At 38.5% G+C, this 17,890-nt stretch overlaps 1 protein-coding gene across 2 annotated transcripts in view; it reads left to right on the top strand.

Moving 5' to 3' along the window:
* Positions 1 to 17,890, top strand: part of kcnd2 (potassium voltage-gated channel, Shal-related subfamily, member 2) — a 118,430-nt gene that overhangs the window by 98,759 nt on the left and 1,781 nt on the right. The window contains exons 3-6 of one of the 2 annotated variants that reach the window (XM_016281605.1): positions 8,755 to 8,917; positions 12,245 to 12,343; positions 14,171 to 14,266; positions 15,495 to 15,736. In XM_016281605.1, the coding sequence (XP_016137091.1) occupies positions 8,755 to 8,917; positions 12,245 to 12,343; positions 14,171 to 14,266; positions 15,495 to 15,736 (600 nt within the window). The remainder of the gene's footprint in view (positions 1 to 8,754; positions 8,918 to 12,244; positions 12,344 to 14,170; positions 14,267 to 15,494; positions 15,737 to 17,890) is intronic. The other variant, XM_016281606.1, reaches the window with a different exon arrangement.

Here is a 17,890-nt window from a genome sequence, read left to right as displayed (position 1 = left end):
CAGTGTTTTGTATTCTGAGTGACTCTGTCGATGATTGACTGTGCGGTGCCCGTCTTAACACCACACTCATTAATCTACATCTGTTGTCATGGTTTGATATGAAAGAGAATATATTAACGGGTAACAAATCTTCTCTTCTGGCTGTGTCATTCCCCCTGTTGGCCGGGAGCAGATGGTGTACGGGAGGGGTAGAGTTCTGGACTGGTTTCAGCAGCTCAGGTTGCTTTTGGGATTAGAGTTTGGTTTAGGTTAGTTCAGTTTGGTTTGGACATGCTGTGCACAGGACCTCTTGAGTGTCACCAAGGTTGTGCCAAGGAGCTGTTTTGTGTTTGAGCGCCCCCTAGTGGACTCACACACACACACAAACACACAGAGAAGTGCTTCAAAACACACATTCCTGCAAATAGACGCAGACAAAAGAGTAGTGTTTATCAAAGAAGTACGCTTCTCTGAGCATGAAACACCACGGATCAAAGAAGATCTCAAATGCGCTTCACAGCGGTAGATCGCCGTTCTCACCTCGCTCTGTAAATCAACTTGCTTAAGAAGCGAGTGGCTTTGATTCGAAGTAATGACTATGAAACAGCATTATTTACTTAGAAATACAAGCTTCTTTTATCTGACAAGTGCAGTACGAGGAATTCTGGGTAAATTTGCTGTTTTGCTTTTGCAAAGTATGTAACTGCTACGTAATCACATTTATTGGCGCTGAATGTGATTACAGGCTCGACGGGGAGGCTCATTGTCTGACTGTATTTAGCTCATCAAACCCAGTGAGGAGCCAATATGATCTGTCAGGTGATAATCACACAAACACTTCAATAAAAGCTGTGCAGAATATTAATGTGATTTGGAGCTGTGATTTCGGTGTTCAAAATTAGGGGAAAAAGACCATTTTGTGGTGCCTTAATGGCCCTTTGCACCTGTTATCATTAAAATCCAGATGTACATGCACCCAAGACACATTATGATTGGACCATCACATTCAACGGTGGTCTCTGATTTGTTTTCATCGGTTGTACATTTTTCTGCCAAGCTTTTATCCATCAGTAACCCTATATATTGTAATACAACATTGATATCACAAGAACTTCAGTAGCAAAAGCTCTTTTAGTCACACTGTTGCCGTTTTAATTTGTTATTTTGCAATGTGCTTTAAAACTTTATTTTTCTCACTTTTCTTCTTTTCCGGTTTCTGAGTAAATCGCAATGCACTTTTTTTGCCCGGATTGTTTTATTCATAAATACAACTTTTTTTCTGATGAACATTTTTTTTTTTTTATGATTGTTTCTATTAATTTTCTTTAAAAAATAAGGGGGGGGGGCATCCCATTAATCGTGTTAAACATTTGACTTTCTTTTCTCTGTGCAATTTTCTTCTGATTTTAGGCTGAAATAAGACCTAGACATTTTATGTGCGTATTTGTTTGTCAGCTAGACAGACAGCTACAAACGTGCTGTGGTGAGAAGGTCAGTTAGCACAGACTGAAGCAGAGAGCATCTTCACCCTCACTGCTGGAACCAGTGTCAAACTCACCTGAGCAGCGCTAAGCGTTCCCTCAATGTTCCGTGCCCATTTTCCGAAACATTATTGCAGCATTATGCCGCTTGACATCAGCGCCACACTATGACCTCTGCTAGTGCCTCAATGATGCTATATCTATTCATGTTCTACCATCATACCTGCTTTCATTCTCCCACACAGCGTTATTGCACATTGGCCTTTGCCATTTGATGAGGAGTTTTCCTTTGTGATAATGTCAGGGACAGCTCATTGATTTGACCTCGCTCGCTCGCCATATGCTCAAATAGCTTCCCTCGGAAATAGAGGAATGAAAGAATGAAGCCATTTCTCACATTCAGCCGCTCTCTACGTGCCTTTCCGTAGCTGCCCTGTTATGACAGTCTGAAGGTTAAATTATACAGGTAAGTTATATGACTGATTATAGATACAAATTCGCACATCCAGGAGGGCGGCAGATGGAAAGATGGCCTCAGAGTTAAGTGTGTATGTGTGAATCATAAATGTTTTACAGAAGCGTAACTGTATAGCGGTCATAGAACATTACATATGGCATGACGGTGGACATTTGTTAATGTACTCGACTGCTCATACGAGCACCTGCTGCAGGTTCTTAGCGGCACTAATGTCGTCTCATCTTCATGTGCACTCTGGATTCCCCAGATCGTTTTCTCATATCATTAGCGTTGGTGCTAGCGATGGCCTTATTAGTTCGTCCCGGCTATTTCTTTTGAACTTTGTGACACAAAATGTGTTCTGATGCACTAATCGAAGCCCTTTTGCTTACTTTACCTCCTGTTCATCCACGTTGCAGAAGTAGTGTGCATATTAGCAGTTATTAACCTACTGGTAGCTGTTAGCAAAATCAAATTAGCCACATATTTAAGCATTTTATTTTTTATTTCAACAACATTGGCAATTAAAATATGGGGAAACAAATAAAGTGAATTTGAATGGTCATTTGCATTCTGCCAAAATTTGTGAAGGTTTTGTCTTTGAGTTTTAGCTCTGCCGGTGCAGATTCCATGTGGACCATCTGTTGCATATGCACAATATTGTAGTTGTACGGTACGAAATGGTTAAAAATATACTGTTTTTTTTTTCCCCCCTTCTCCTCAGTCTACTGCGAGAAGCAGGGGAGCTCCCACAGTTCAGCCCGGTAGGTCATTAGCATCTACACATAATAGCAGCTATGTGATCATAATTATGCTGATTAACACTTAGTCACGACGCAAGTCCTATTGGACCGAAAGCAGAAAATAAATACGTAAATACATTAAAATCTCTGCAGGAAACAACAAAATCACATAAAACAAACATCCAGAGCTTAAATTATGACTGGAAATGGTGCCGTTATTATTTCAAAGTAGTTAATACTGCTTTTTTTTGTTTTGCGTAGAAAGGGAACTGATAGTAGAAGCTGCCAATGTTCTATGATGTTGGCCTGAAGTGGCCTGACTATGCAAGCGCTGTTTTGTGCATCATTGCATTCCAAAATGTGTCAGCTCAATTTTTAACACAACTGTTTTTTTTTTTCCCCCTTCTCCTCAGTCTACTGCGAGAAGCAGGGGAGCTCCCACAGTTCAGGCCGGTAGGTCATTAGCATCTACACATAATAGCAGCTATGTGATCATAATTATGCTGATTAACACTTAGTCACGACGCAAGTCCTATTGGACCGAAAGCAGAAAATAAATACGTAAATACATTAAAATCTCTGCAGGAAACAACAAAATCACATAAAACAAACATCCAGAGTTTAAATTATGACTGGAAATGGTGCCGTTATTATTTCAAAGTAGTTAATACTGTTTTTTTTTGTTTTGCGTAGAAAGGGAACTGAGAGTAGAAGCTGCCAATGTTCTATGATGTTGGCCTGAAGTGGCCTGACTATGCAAGCGCTGTTTTGTGCATCATTGCATTCCAAAATGTGTCAGCTCAATTTTTAACACCCTTTCATGAAACCCTCAGTTGTGAGATTTCACCTACAGTGCTGCGCTGGGCCGCGGGAGAGGAGAATGAGATCTCAGGAGAGCCGCTCGTGCATGACAAACACGACCTGCTGGTTTTGTTTCCTTCACTTAGATGAGTTGCAGATCAGTGTTGGGACTTCATGAGTGGGACTAAAGTGGGGGGAGCATGTTGGTTTAATCTGACCAATCACAATCGCATCTGTCCACCACAAATTTTCTAAGCGATCATGCTTAAAATTTGACCTGGTGTTCGTTAAAAATGCAACAAATAGGTGATAAGAGCAATCCTCCGTAGGTTAGTCTGTGCCATTTAACAACATTTGACTTTCGCAGACTTCTAAGGCCAGTTTGGGTCTAGTTTAGTCTAGATTAAGTGGGTGTTTACTACATACCATTTTCAAATAACAATGGAAAGCTTTTTATGTGTTTTGGCCGCTCATTTACACAATAATGGTGTTTGGGGGCCTGAAAATGTGAACTTTTAACTTTTAAACAGGTTTCAAAGTGTGAGTTTTTGAAAGTAATACGGCCTGCTGTTATCGTCTTCGTGTAAATACAAATTTGTGAAAACGTGACATCATGCACCTGTGTATTATGTGTTCAGTCTATAGGAATGCGAATGCGTCAAAGTGTGGCAAAGTGACATTGCCAACTACTGGCCTTGCATGCATAATAGTCATTTTTGTGGATCCGTGTGAATGGGGATCATTCTGACAACGTTGTTATCTGTAAACAAAACTTTTAAAAAAATGCAACTTTGAAAACTTTCCATTTTTAGTACAAATCATTGTTGTGTAGACGTACTCTAATTTAGCACTCTCGCAAATTATATTTGTATAATGTCAGTGCTTTAAAAATAGTCACATACTCTACAAACACTGCAGGACAATAAAACTTGGAGAGTGATTGCATTTCTGTCATGTGTGACTGTGAATAAGAGTTAGAGCCCAGGCAAACTTAGTTAAATGGAACGCTCTCATCATTAACTCAGTCTCTCAATATTCTAATGAGTGCCGCATTCGTTAGACTTGATAAGCATATTTAATCTCCAATCAGTCCAGCGCTTCATGAAGCAAGAGCTATTAAGTCAGTGAGCTCTGCCTTTTTTAATCTCACTGTCTCTTTCCGTCCATCCACCCTTCTCTCATTTCACATAATGCTAGAGCCAAAGAGCTGAGATATGGACTCATAAAGAAAGTGTGGAAAAAATAGAGGGCTTTACTGCTTTCATTGTCATGTGAGGAGTCTTTCTTTCATTCTCACATTGGATTTCATCCACCCCCTGTAATCTGTAGGACTGTGTTTGGGTGTACATGCTTTTACAGCTGTTTACTTTCAGACAGTGGGTGTCTTTTGATGACCCGTTTCCTTTACCGGCTGATTGGATCGTAATTGCACTGTGGCCGTCAAGGTGCTCTCAAAGTTTCTTTCAGAAGCAGCGTGAGTGTGAGTTTAATTAGCTTTCATTTGAGGACAAAACTGTCCTCAGAAGTTAGCTCTGTCAGACAAAACCTTCCTTTGGGAACTTCCTCAAAAGTAAAAACAATTTTAAACAGTATTTATAAAGTTTATAATAAATAGTCACATTGTAAGAGATGAAGTCACATTTATAAGATATAATGTTGCAATTACGAGAAAAATGTTTTCAAAATGATGTGAAAAATAAAGTTGCAATTGTGAGAAATAAAGTCATAATTCTGAGGGGGAAAAAAGTTGCATTTATGAGATATCATAATTACAAGAAATGAAGTCATTTCCAAAAAGCAAAATTGTGAACTGTGAAGTCATATTGTTAGATATAAAGTTGCTATTACGAGAATACGGTGCATTTGCGAGAAATTCGCAATCACAGAAAAAGTGTCAATTGTGAGAGATAGTCGTAGTAGTTTTGCAGTTACTAGAAATAGATACATTTACAAGGAGCAGTCACAACTGTGAGAGATAGTTCCTATTACGAGAATAACTGCATTTTAGTAGTAGTCACAAGAAACAAAGTCACTATTGTGAGAGGAAAAGATGTGAAAAATAAAGTTGCAATTGTGAGAAATAAAGTCATAATTCTGAGGGGGAAAAAAGTTGCATTTATGAGATATCATAATTACAAGAAATGAAGTCATTTCCAAAAAGCAAAATTGTGAACTGTGAAGTCATATTGTTAGATATAAAGTTGCTATTACGAGAATACGGTGCATTTGCGAGAAATTCGCAATCACAGAAAAAGTGTCAATTGTGAGAGATAGTCGTAGTAGTTTTGCAGTTACTAGAAATAGATACATTTACAAGGAGCAGTCACAACTGTGAGAGATAGTTCCTATTACGAAAATAACTGCATTTTAGTAGTAGTCACAAGAAATAAAGTCACTATTGTGAGAGGAAAATTTGCAATTATGAGAGATACAGGCAGTTATGAAAGTTGCAACTGGTAGTCGCAATTCCAAAAAAAGACGCATTTACAAGAAATATTGGCATTTTTGTCATAATTTTGCAATTATGAGAAATAAATACATTTGCATGAAAAAAGTCACATTTGTGAGAGGTAGTCGCAACTGTGAGAGATCGTTGCAATTCTAATAAATAAAGTTGCATATATAAGAAATAGTTGCATTTATGTGATAATTTAAAGGTCCCATATTGTCAGAACTGAAATATCCTGGCTTTTTTCATGATTACTGAGGTCTAGGGGCTATTTAACTACCATATAAGTTTCAAAACAGTCAGTCCACAGTAAAATTCACACAGCCTGCTTAAAGTTCTAGCTATTTTTCACGAACTGTTGTGACTTCCGTAAAAAGTTGACGTCAGAACTACACAGTCACTGCCTTCAGTCACCACCCCGAGCACCGCCCACCGTCCCACTCTCCTTTTGCCAAACCCCCAGACAACATCGCGTCCATGCTTTTGCTGAGCAAGGACAACACGGAAACATGTCGAAAAGGTTAACTTTAACCACAAAACCAGATCGGCCGAACTGTAACGTTACACTCTCACTCAGAGGATGGACGATGTGACAGGATTGTTACTATGAGGTGGATCACATCTAACGTGTATAGTAAAGACAAACTCACCGTGTCTATCTAGTCATGATGAAGATGTATATACATTTCAATTTCAGCAGGCAACTATTTTTACAGCTACATTATTGTTCCAGCCACAATTAATCACAACAATGTATATACAATTACAAATGATTATATATAAATCGTCAGTTTGTTGTTTTACACACATGCACACAGACATTATTTCATACACATCATAGTCGAGAGATGCAAGAAACATAGGCATATGGCAAGAAATCTGTAGACGCACCCATAACAACAAAAGACAATACTTTATTGAACCTTTTCTGATAAGAAGTGTGCACTGCAAACGCGAGCATTTTTGACGATCCTTTCTGTCCAGTCTGCTCATTTATGGCATTTAACCACAGCTGTTGTCATTTTTTTTGTTTGGCATTGGCAGCAGATATGCGATCAAATTTCTAATTTGAGGCTGTATTACGTCGATTCTGGCACCCAACATCACAACAAGATTATATTTTAAGCTCCTTATGTAGTCGAATCTGTGCTGGTTTGAATGGGCCGCCTCCAGTTTCCCCTTTGTTTTGCTGCCTCCAGCTAGCGCTGTGACGTCGCTGACCCTAGTTAACTGTGGTTGGCCTGGCCGTGCGTCCCTCAGAAAACAACAGGCCAATCAGAAGAGAGGCTCATGAATATTAATTAGACAGACCAAAATCGACCTGTTCTCAGCAGAGCTCCTGAGAGAGGAACTGTAAAAATATATCGAGATGGTTTTTGGTACTTATACCGCAAATATATATTCTTAAGGACATCAAAACCTCAAATAAAACTCCAGAAAGGTGTACAATATGGGACCTTTAACAATTACGAGAAATAGATACACTTACGAGAAACAAAGTCACAGTTGTGTGAGATAGTCGAAGTTGTGAAAGTCGCAATTGTTAGAGGTAGTCGCAATTCTAAAAAAGTTGCATTTACAAGAAATAGTTGCATTTATTTGAAATGAATTTTGCAGTTACAAATAATGTATTTGCATTTACGAGAAAACAAACTCAAAATTGTAAGATATGAAGTTACATTGTGAGAGATAGTCACAATTACAAATCACAATTGTTTGAGAAAAATTGCAACTGTGTGAAATGTAGTCTCTAAAATCTCTAGATTAACTGCCTGACTTGTTTAACCATCACATTAAAGCAGGGACAGGACGACTGGTTGCAATCGAGGGAAAGATGAATGGACTTGATTAGGAAAGCCACACACCTGTCTATATAAGTACAGGGTACAGGTACATCCCAAGTACAGGGATATCCTGGACGAAAACCTTCTCCAGAGTGCTCAGGACCTCAGACTGGGCCGAAGGTTTACCTTCCAACAAGACAATGACCCTAAGCACACAGCTAAAATAACGAAGGAGTGGCTTCACAACAACTCTGTGACTGTTCTTGAATGGCCCAGCCAGAGCCCTGACTTAAACCCAAGTGAGCATCTCTGGAGAAGCCTAAAAATGGCTGTCCACCAACCTTTACCATCCAACCTGACAGAAGTGGGGGGGTGTGGTGATTTGAAATAAGGCTTAAAGAGCTGCAAGTCTCAAATTTAAAACTTTTATAATAGTTTATAATCTCTGGTATAATAGTTTATTAATATTTTTATATTAAAAAATAAGAAGCAATTTTGTCTTAAAATATATTTGGAAAAACTTTGGAAAATTACATTTAAATTAGTGTCGTACTTATACAGTACATGCAAGAACCCATTTTGTTGTCATCTGAATGAAAAAGAAAGATCAGATGTTGTAACCTTTAATAATACAATTTTTAAAAATTTGTATTGAAAAAAAGGTTTGAAGAATAAAGAAAATGAAGAAAAAATCCCAACCAAAAACAATTTAAAATTAAAAAAGGTTGTATAGACTGGTATTCGTGATTTTTTTTTAAAGACCATAATGCCCTGACAATTTGATTACAAAGAAACAAATAAATAATAAACAAAACTGATTTTGAACTTTAATATATTTAGATAAGTTGTCAAAGTGTAAAGAGAATATATTAGTAATTTTTAGTTGATGGTTACACCACTTGAGGTTTTACGAGCAACATCTTTGTGTTTTTGTATTTCTTTCAACTATATATTTATTAAAAGATTTCTGGTTTTCATTGTTTGATTTGTCACTGAACCATTGCCACTAACCCCTATGTTCTGACTCTCTTTTTTTCTCTTTCTTTTTTATGTGCTACAGATATGGAGATATGGTTCCTAAGACCATCATAGGGAAGATCGTTGGCTCTGTTTGTTCTCTGAGTGGCGTGTTGGTGATCGCTCTTCCCGTCCCCGTCATTGTGTCCAATTTCAGTCGGATCTACCATCAAAGTCAGCGCGCAGAGAAGCGACGAGCCCAAAAGGTACCCTAGATGGGCCGCAATGACCCCAGCATGGGTCCACGGCCTCTGATCTCAGAGCTATACGGAGCTGGGCTCAAATGTAGATGTTCTCTTGAAATACAAGCAGGTCGGGCTGTGGCAAAGAGATTAGACCCTGACAGGACCATGTACACACAAATACAGAAAAATTATGCTGGGATAGTATTTAATACAACTTGGCACAATGTGCTTGTGACCCAGATGTCTGCACGCTGAGTGGTGGGTGTCTCTGTGGTATGATAACTGCAGGTCTCTGTGGAACCATCATTTCTAGTGCATGCCCAGATCACATCCCGTACTTCAACACAGCAGACAGAAACACAAACACACAGAAACAAGACACACAGGCAGAAAAACTTTGAGAACGGCAGATATATATATATATATATAAAAAGGATGAGAGCGAGTCAGAATAGAACAAAAGAGAAAATGGCCACATACACACTGTGAAGTTTTGGGTGTATTTAAAGGAATAGTTCACTCAAAACGGAAATTAGCTGAAAATTTGCTCACTCTCAGGCCATTCAAGATGTAGATGGGTTTGTTTCTTCATCGGAAAAGATTGGGTGAAATTTAGCATTACATAGCTTGCTCACTAATGGATCTTCTGCAGTGAATGGGTGCCGTCAGAATGAGAGTCCAAACAGCTGATAAAAACATCACAATAATCCTCGAGTAATTCACACAACTCCAGCCCATCAATTATTGCCTTGTAAAGTGTATTCTGTGTGTTTGTAGAAAACAAATCCAGCATTTTTACTTCAAACTCTTGCTTCTGGCCAAAATATCAATCCATAATCCATAGCAACACTGTCCTGAAAAAGCCCATCAGCTATTGTCCTCTCACATCAAAATCCACTGATATATTTGTTTGAACTCGTTTCGGACAGTTTTCTCTTGTAAACGGGGGTTGGTCTGTGCATATTTCCCTCTTGATTCAGACAAGACGGATTTTTTTTACTGGAGAAAGAATGTTATGGATAGAAGACTTGTATTTTAGCCAAAAGCAATAGTTAGAAGTGAAAAGCGTCTTGATGAATTTATTTCTTACAAACATGCAGCTTTTCACTTCATAAAATGTTAATTGATGGACTGGAGTTGATTACTTGAGGATTATTGTGATGTTTTTATCAACTCTCATTCTGATGGCACCCATTCACTGCAGAGGATCCATTGGTGAGCAAGTGATGTAATGTTAAATTTCTCCAAATCTGTTCTGATGAAGAATCACACTCATCTACTGTATGTCTTGGATGGCCTGAGGGATGGCTTTTTGAGTGAGCTATTCCTTTAAAAGTAAATGTCCTCAAATTAATTTCATTGGGTTTGCTCTTATCGTAACTTTGATGTTTGAATAGGCAGCAAGTGGAATGCGGCTACGCTCCAATCAGTGATGTTGGAATTTGCATATCCTGATGCTTAGCTTCAGGATTATTTAAAAGAAACGATTCAATTAATTCCGAAACCTCAATTAATCTGATTACTTTAGCAATTAAATTTAAATGTAAGTTTTACAGCCCATCTGCACAGCGACTGCCATTATAATCAATGAAGCTGTCCACACGCACACACTACATTTATAGTCGATGCATTAGCCTGCAGTTTAGACGTCAGATTTTATTATGGCAGGAGTGTTGTGATCTGTCATTACATCTGTCATGAGTATTCCTGCCATAAATCATAATTCCATGTCCGTATGGAAAACAGGAGTCACTTCTGAACTTGCAGTAATTGACAGAGTGGATTAAACCTTTTCTTGTTAGTGAAGGTTAGCAACATCTGTCTGTGTTTAGTAAAGCACATTCAACTGTTTATGCTCGTAAGCCGCTTATACAAGTTTTGTACATACTATGCAATTACTTGGTCATCATCAAATTTATAAATGACGTAACTCTATGTACAGAACAAAATTGAACACTAATAAGGAGTCACGACTGTTTTTAGCTACAGTGTGTACGTGGCCAATGAGACCAAGCACAGGAAGAACAGATGCTGTGTTCTGTAGCCAGTTCTCCACTGGGGGTGATCAGAATACGCAGACGTTGTGGCATCACATCATATCGCGTTAGATGAGTGTCTTTGTGTCTTAATTTAGCTGTTCGACTCCAGCCACCCCATGGGAGACACAAACAGTTCAGATATCCCACTCCCCCTGTGCACAAACACACACACACAGATAAACCGTTCAACCAGTCCACCCAAGAACAACAGTCTGTTTTTTCAGTTAACTAGGACTGAGAATGAGAGCAGGAGAGGGAGAAGTGAGAAAGGATAGTAGGGTTGTAACAATACCAAAATTTCAGTTGTCGATGCCAGTACCATTCAAATGTTATGTTATTTAGGCAAAAATGTAAATATATATTTTTAAATGTTCATATTTTAATGATTAAAATTTTATTGTTTTGTATTGATTTTAATGATTATTTATAGCTGTCTTAAAGATCTGATATTTTGACACAAATGCAGGTTTTTGGTCTGACAATTTATGTGGAGATGTAAAGAGAAAAGCTTGAAAAGCCTGAAAATCAAGAATGAAAAACTTTGCCTTGAGTAATTTGACAATATTTAAATTTTATTTTATTATTTTATCTAATAATTAGTATGCTGTTTTATTATTTTATGGTATTATAGTAAGATGTTTTTGCTTTTTTTTATTTTAAAGCCTCTTATTCTCACCAAGGCTGCATTTATTTGATCACAGTACAGTAAAATTAGTAATATTGTGAAATATTATTAAAATTTTAAAATAACTGTTTTCTATTAATATATTTTAAAATGTAATTTATTCAAAATCTGAATTTTCAGCATCGTTACTCCAGTATTCAGTGTCACATGATCCTTCAGAATTCATTCTAATATGCTGATTTGGTGCTCAAGAAATGTTTCTGATAATCAGTTTAGAAAACTGAAACAGAATATTTTTGTGGAAACCATGATAGATTTTTTTCAGGATTCTTTGATGAATAGAAACTTTTAAAAAAATAGCTTTTATTGGAAATATAAATCTTTTGTAACTTTATAAGTATCTTATCTGTCACTTTTGGGCAATTTAATGCATCCTTTATTTATGGTGTCAAAATATCAGCTCTTTGCGATATAAACCCAGCTATATTATAGAAAGACTGGTATTGTTACAATTTTTTTTATTGCCCTTTTGACATCCCTTTTAGAGAGGAACACATTGCTATTCTTCATGTCGGACATGAGCATGCAAACCTCCAGTCACACCACGATCACATTCACACTCACATTGACCACAAGAAGAGAAAGTGTTAGGCTAAACGCCCGTGTGTTTGTCCACCTGAACAGAAAACCAGGCTTGCTAGAATTCATGCGGCGAAGAGCGGTGGCGCTAACGCTTATTTGCAGTACAAACGAAATGGGATGCTGGCGGAAGCGGAGGAGGAGGTAACTGTGGACACCAAGTCGCCGGGGTCTCTCTAAATGGAACGTGACATGATGGGCTGGTGCATGTGAACCCCTCTTCCCCCATGGCGGTTCACCTCTCCGCCAGGGGGCCGGGGTCCAGCAGGGCTGCTGTCCCAATTCAACGCTTCCGTGGTGTTCTTCTAACTCTCTCTCTCTGTCTTTCGCTCTTTCTCACGCCTAGACCAGGTGCACCAGCACCTCTTCCTGGTGGCTGGTCATGAGACAATAATTGTGTGACCTCTTGTCCAATGGCAGTGCAGTGCATGCGGCTTGGCCTTGCGGGGGCCACGGCCATCCGTTCCAGTACCAACGGGGCCCCCCTGTTTTTGACTGCAACCCTTTTCTCCATCTCTCAACTACTTTGCTTTTGGGTTTATTACCTTTTGTATTTTGTCTACTTGTTGTTTTAACTTTTGACTACTACTACTCTTGTGCTCCATGCATTTTTTTAACATGCATTTTTGAGTGATTTTCTCACGTCTTCATGACATCATCAGAACACATCACATGGAGGAATGAAACTGTCTGAGCTGCATGTCATTGTTTGGCCAACATCTAAATGGGAGGCGGGGTTTAATGTGAGGCAGAGACCACGGGGCGTGTCAATCCAGTGCCTGTTGACTATACACGGGCTCTCGATAAATAGCGCCCTAGTCCAGGGGTGTTCCATTCTACTCCTAAAGGGCCACTATCCTGCAAAATTTAGCTCCAATCTAATACACCTGAACCAGCTAATTGAAGGGTTAGTTCACCCAAAAATGAAAATTGTCGTTAATTACTCACCCTCATGTCGTTCCAAACCCGCAAGGCCTTCATTCATCTTCGGAACACAAATTTGGATATTTTTGATGAAATTTCAGATTTTGATGAAAGGATCAGATTCTGAAGTGCGTATCCAGTGGACACTGTAGTATCCCATGAGGACACTTTTTGTCCCTTGTTGTAATTGCAAACACGTTCTGGTTTGAGGGGTGGTGTTTCCCCCCAGTTGAACTTACTCTTGTTCCGATCCTCTCTGATCAGGGCCCTTGGAATTGTTCTAACCTTCCTCCTGTTATGGAGCCTCTGTTCATACTATATAGAAGAGACATTCACAACTCTGCCCCTCGAGGTCCACTTTCCTGCAGAGTTTAGCTCCAACCTTGATCAAATTCACCCAAACAAGTCAATCAAGGTCTTCAGAATTACTAGAAAGTTACAGGCAGGTGAGTTTGATCAAGGTTGGCACTAAATTCTGCAGGAAAGTGGAAAGAACTACCTACTCAGAGAGTATATGATTTCGGAGCCAGTAATGTTCTTTAAGAATACTAGAAACTTCCAGGCAAATATGTTGGAGCTAAACTTTGCAGGACATTGGCCCTCCAGAAGCAGGATTGGGCTATCTTGCTCTAGTCGTCTGGTCACTGCGTCATGCTGATTCATTAAGGCTCTAGTGAGTTTGGGTATGGGGGCCGTCATGGTTCAGAAACAGAAGACATGGAACTTTTCCACATACTTTTTTCCAATAATTAGTATCTCCTGAATATAAGTTCAATAGCCATTGACACACACAGAATACTCTTGTTCCTGTTGTCCGCTGTTTTTGAAGCAAGAGCCATCCACCACCAAGTTGTGATGTTGAGAGAACAGGACGTGGCAGTGACCTAGAGCCTACTGTTGTCACAATGAACTAGCCAAACGTTCTTCAAGATTGTCTCAATGTTGCTAGACCATTGTGAGAATTCGGGCCTTGCTGTCTTGTCTTTTCTCTCAGTTTCTTTCCGCGCCGATAGGTTGATAAGCTGTTTTTTCTGTTTCTCCAATAAGGCATCAAAACAGGCCGGCCAAGCTTTGGTATGTAAGTCCAACCCCACTTTTGAGACCCAGCATCACCATCTTCTGCACTGCTTGGAGAAAACCACGGTAAGAACCTCTGGAGAAAACTTTACACATAACTGGAAGCTGTTCTCAGCAATTTAGCTTTGGCATAACTTGATATTATTGATATACTGGTGTCCTAGGAAGCAAATCACATCTGTAAAAAACATTATGAGGTTCTTCTACAATTTCTCAACTGTTTTCTTTAGTACCTTCAATAGCTACCTTCAGTAGGTTCAGCAGTTACAGATCAGGTGTCCATATCGACTGTGTTTAGACTGATAGTTCACACAAAAATGAAAATTGTGTTAGCATTTATTCAGCTGCATGTTGGATCACAAAAGGAGAAGTTTGGCAGAATGTCCCAGGTGCAAGAATTGCAGAGCTCCAAGAAAAGCACCATAAAAGTATTTAATACTTTTTAGTGCAATTTTTCAAGGATTTTCTTAAACAAAAAGGCCACGTTTTCTAAAAATAGCTTTGTGCGAGGAACAGCCTGAGTCCGTTATTAGCTGCAAAACCTGGCATGATGTGTTGGCTTATGAAATAACTATATCTGACATTAATTGTTTTTTTGTTTTTTGTTGTGTGTGTGTGTGTGTGTGTCATATTTGAATTAAACTTTATCTGAGAACACTGGCAGAAGGAAAAATAAGGGTGAAAGTGGACAAAATGTTTATTTTTGTCTATACCCTTTAATATTAACCAGTACCAGACAACTTCTGCCCCTCAGTTCTTGTGGGTTATCCACAAATAAGTGCAGTTTTTCTCTCAAGAGAAATCATTAGTCAGACACTGGCATGAAAATGACAGCCACTGTTGTCCCCTGCCAGCTAGACTCATGACAGTCTAGAGAACAGACTGTGACCCGCTCTGGCTTTCCTAGGGCACTTGACTCGAGACATTTGAAAGGAAAATTCCAGTGTCCTGCTGAGAACGCAGGACTCTTTGAGAAATAGCTAAAGCTACAGTGAATCTGGATTCAAGGACTCATCTGATGATTTTTTGACTGGCTTGCATTATTAAATGCCTAATATTTGTTATAGAGACAAATCTAATTGAGATTTACCATTATTTTTAAGACTATTAATTTGGGGCAAAGCAGTAAAATAATAAATATTATATGCATACAGTGGACTTCTGAAATGTCTTTCATTATTCTGAATGAGAAATGATTTATTTCTTTAGTAATAAATTATGAAATATAATAATCAAATGCAGAAATCAGACCTTAAAGTGATAATTCCTGTTTCTTTCTCTCTCTCTCTCTTAGAATCATGAGTTTGTAGATGAGCAAACTTATGAGACAAGCTGTATGGAGGTTTCCCTAGCGAAGCCGTCCATGTCCCGTTCCTCCTCGCTGTCCTCCTCTCCACACGGCCTGTCCTCCTGCTGCACACGCAGAAACAAGCGCAAGAGCTTCAATGTCCACAATTCATACGTGGCTGACGGCCGCAGGGGCAGCATACAGGAGCTCAGCACCATCCAGATCAGAGAGAGACCAATGAGCAACAGGTGCTCTCACAGCACTCATGCACACTTACACACACATAAGGAGAAGAAATATGGTGATATATTGGCTGCGGTCTGAGTATAGATGAGTCAGAGCTGTGTCTTATTTAGAAGTGTTTATAATACTGACTATATTAAGAAGGTGCGTTTTTCCAGAGTGGTTTGGAGTAGGGGTTTGTGTAGTGCTTATAATCTAGTATGTATTTGTAATATTAAGTGTATACAATACATAGTATACAATACTTAGTACAAAGAATGTAGAATGCATATTAGAGAATAGATTTAGTATGCATATGTGGGATACATTGTGTAATGCATAATATGCAGTATGTAGTGCATGTTATTTAGGATGCAAATGTAAAAGTTAAGTATGTAGTGCATAGTATTTTGCATGCATACGTAAAATCCAGTAATTGTGTGTAGTGCATGTAATCAAGAATGCATATATAGAATATAGTGTATAATGCATACTGTGCATCATAATGTAATTTGCACATGTATAATGAATAGTACGGAATATCTAGTGCATAATATGTACATTACGTGTAATGAATACTGTAAATACTGCACATTATGCATTACACATTTTATTCTGTATAGTATGCATAATTAATCAATGCGCTAATATGCATTCTCCGTCTACATACATGTGCAAACTACATCATATGCACTACATCCTGCATAGTATTATGCATATGCAATATGTATTATACACCATATTCTACATAGATTGCATGCACTGCACACTATGCACTACATACTATGCAGTATGTAGTACATTGTAGTTAGTAACTAAATATATGGAATATAGTGTGTAATGCATAGTGTGTAGTGTATAAAGTTTATAATGCAGTGTATAGTGCATAATATCTAGTATATATGACGAATGCAAAGTATTAGTGAACATATGTAAAATACAATGTGCCATGCATATAATCTAGAATGCATAAATAGAATTAAGTGTATAATGCATATGTAGTATTAGAGCATATTAGAGCAGTGTTTCCCAGCCTTAGTGGCACACCACTAAGCACTAAAAAAAAATTGGAAGGGGGAAGGTCTTTTTTCCTTCCCAAATAATTAAACAATGCATCATCAGAGTTAGTATTTTGGCTTTATATAGGATTAGACACTTGCACATAACGTTTTCTGAAAATCATGCTCAAACGGCGTTAACAAGGTTTTTGACGTGCGAATGATGGAGATCTGTGTTTTGTCCATCATTAGAACGGCCACATCTGAGACAGAAAATTTATTGTTTTATCAATTTACAAGTTATAAAGTTTATTGTATCTATATGGGAACTCAGTTTAATATATTTGGTCAAAATGTCATGATATAAAAGATAAACCACTCTGCACAGGATATTTGAAACGTACAAAAGTGTATTGGATACAACTAACTTAGACGGCAAATGCTAAGACTCTTCTCCGAACTTCAAACACACAAAAACATTAGCCTTTAAAGACAGTGTTTCTTGAGTAAAGAAAATGTTGCTCTTTTTCAAACATCAGTTCTTTATTCACCCTTGCATTGCGAAGAAGTAGATGCCTGTATTCAAACTGCGCATCGGGGCACTTTATTCTGAATGGAGGTGGGGTGGAGTTATGAGGTTTGGCTGACAATTTGAGGATCCAATGGCGTTACGAGGTTTAGTCACATGCTCCTTCGAATGCTTTTCATTGGTTAAATATTTGTAAAACCCACAAATAGATATGACAATGACCAATTGCACTGATTTAAAATAGTATAATAGAGATAGGAAGTTTTTGATAATTTTTCACGGCATACCCGACAACCTGTCCAGGCACACTAGTATGCTGCGGCACAGTGGTTGAGAAGCACAGAATTACTATGCATAATGTTTAGTATGCAGTGTATAGAATTTAGTATTAATTAATAGGTAAAATACAGTATGTGAAGCATAGAGTGTAATGCATATAGAATGCAGTGTATAGTGTATGATGCATAATAAGTCCTGTTTAACACATAGTATGTAAAGTGTGGTGTGTTTTATGCAGGTTCTCTGTATATCTGGGTATTTGGGTTGTTCTCATAGTGATTCATGCTGCTGGAATCCTGTAAAGCTCTGGTTGTGACACCCCCCCCCCCCCCTTCCCTCCCGCCTCCTCGGGCACACGTGTATGTCCTCTCCCC

The sequence above is a fragment of the Sinocyclocheilus grahami genome, unplaced genomic scaffold, assembly GCF_001515645.1.
Source record: "Sinocyclocheilus grahami isolate Dianchi unplaced genomic scaffold, SAMN03320097.WGS_v1.1 scaffold151.1, whole genome shotgun sequence".
NCBI classification, from domain to species: Eukaryota; Metazoa; Chordata; class Actinopteri; order Cypriniformes; family Cyprinidae; genus Sinocyclocheilus; species Sinocyclocheilus grahami.
Note: the sequence above shows the minus strand (reverse complement) of the source record. Positions and strands in the feature narration are given on the sequence as shown.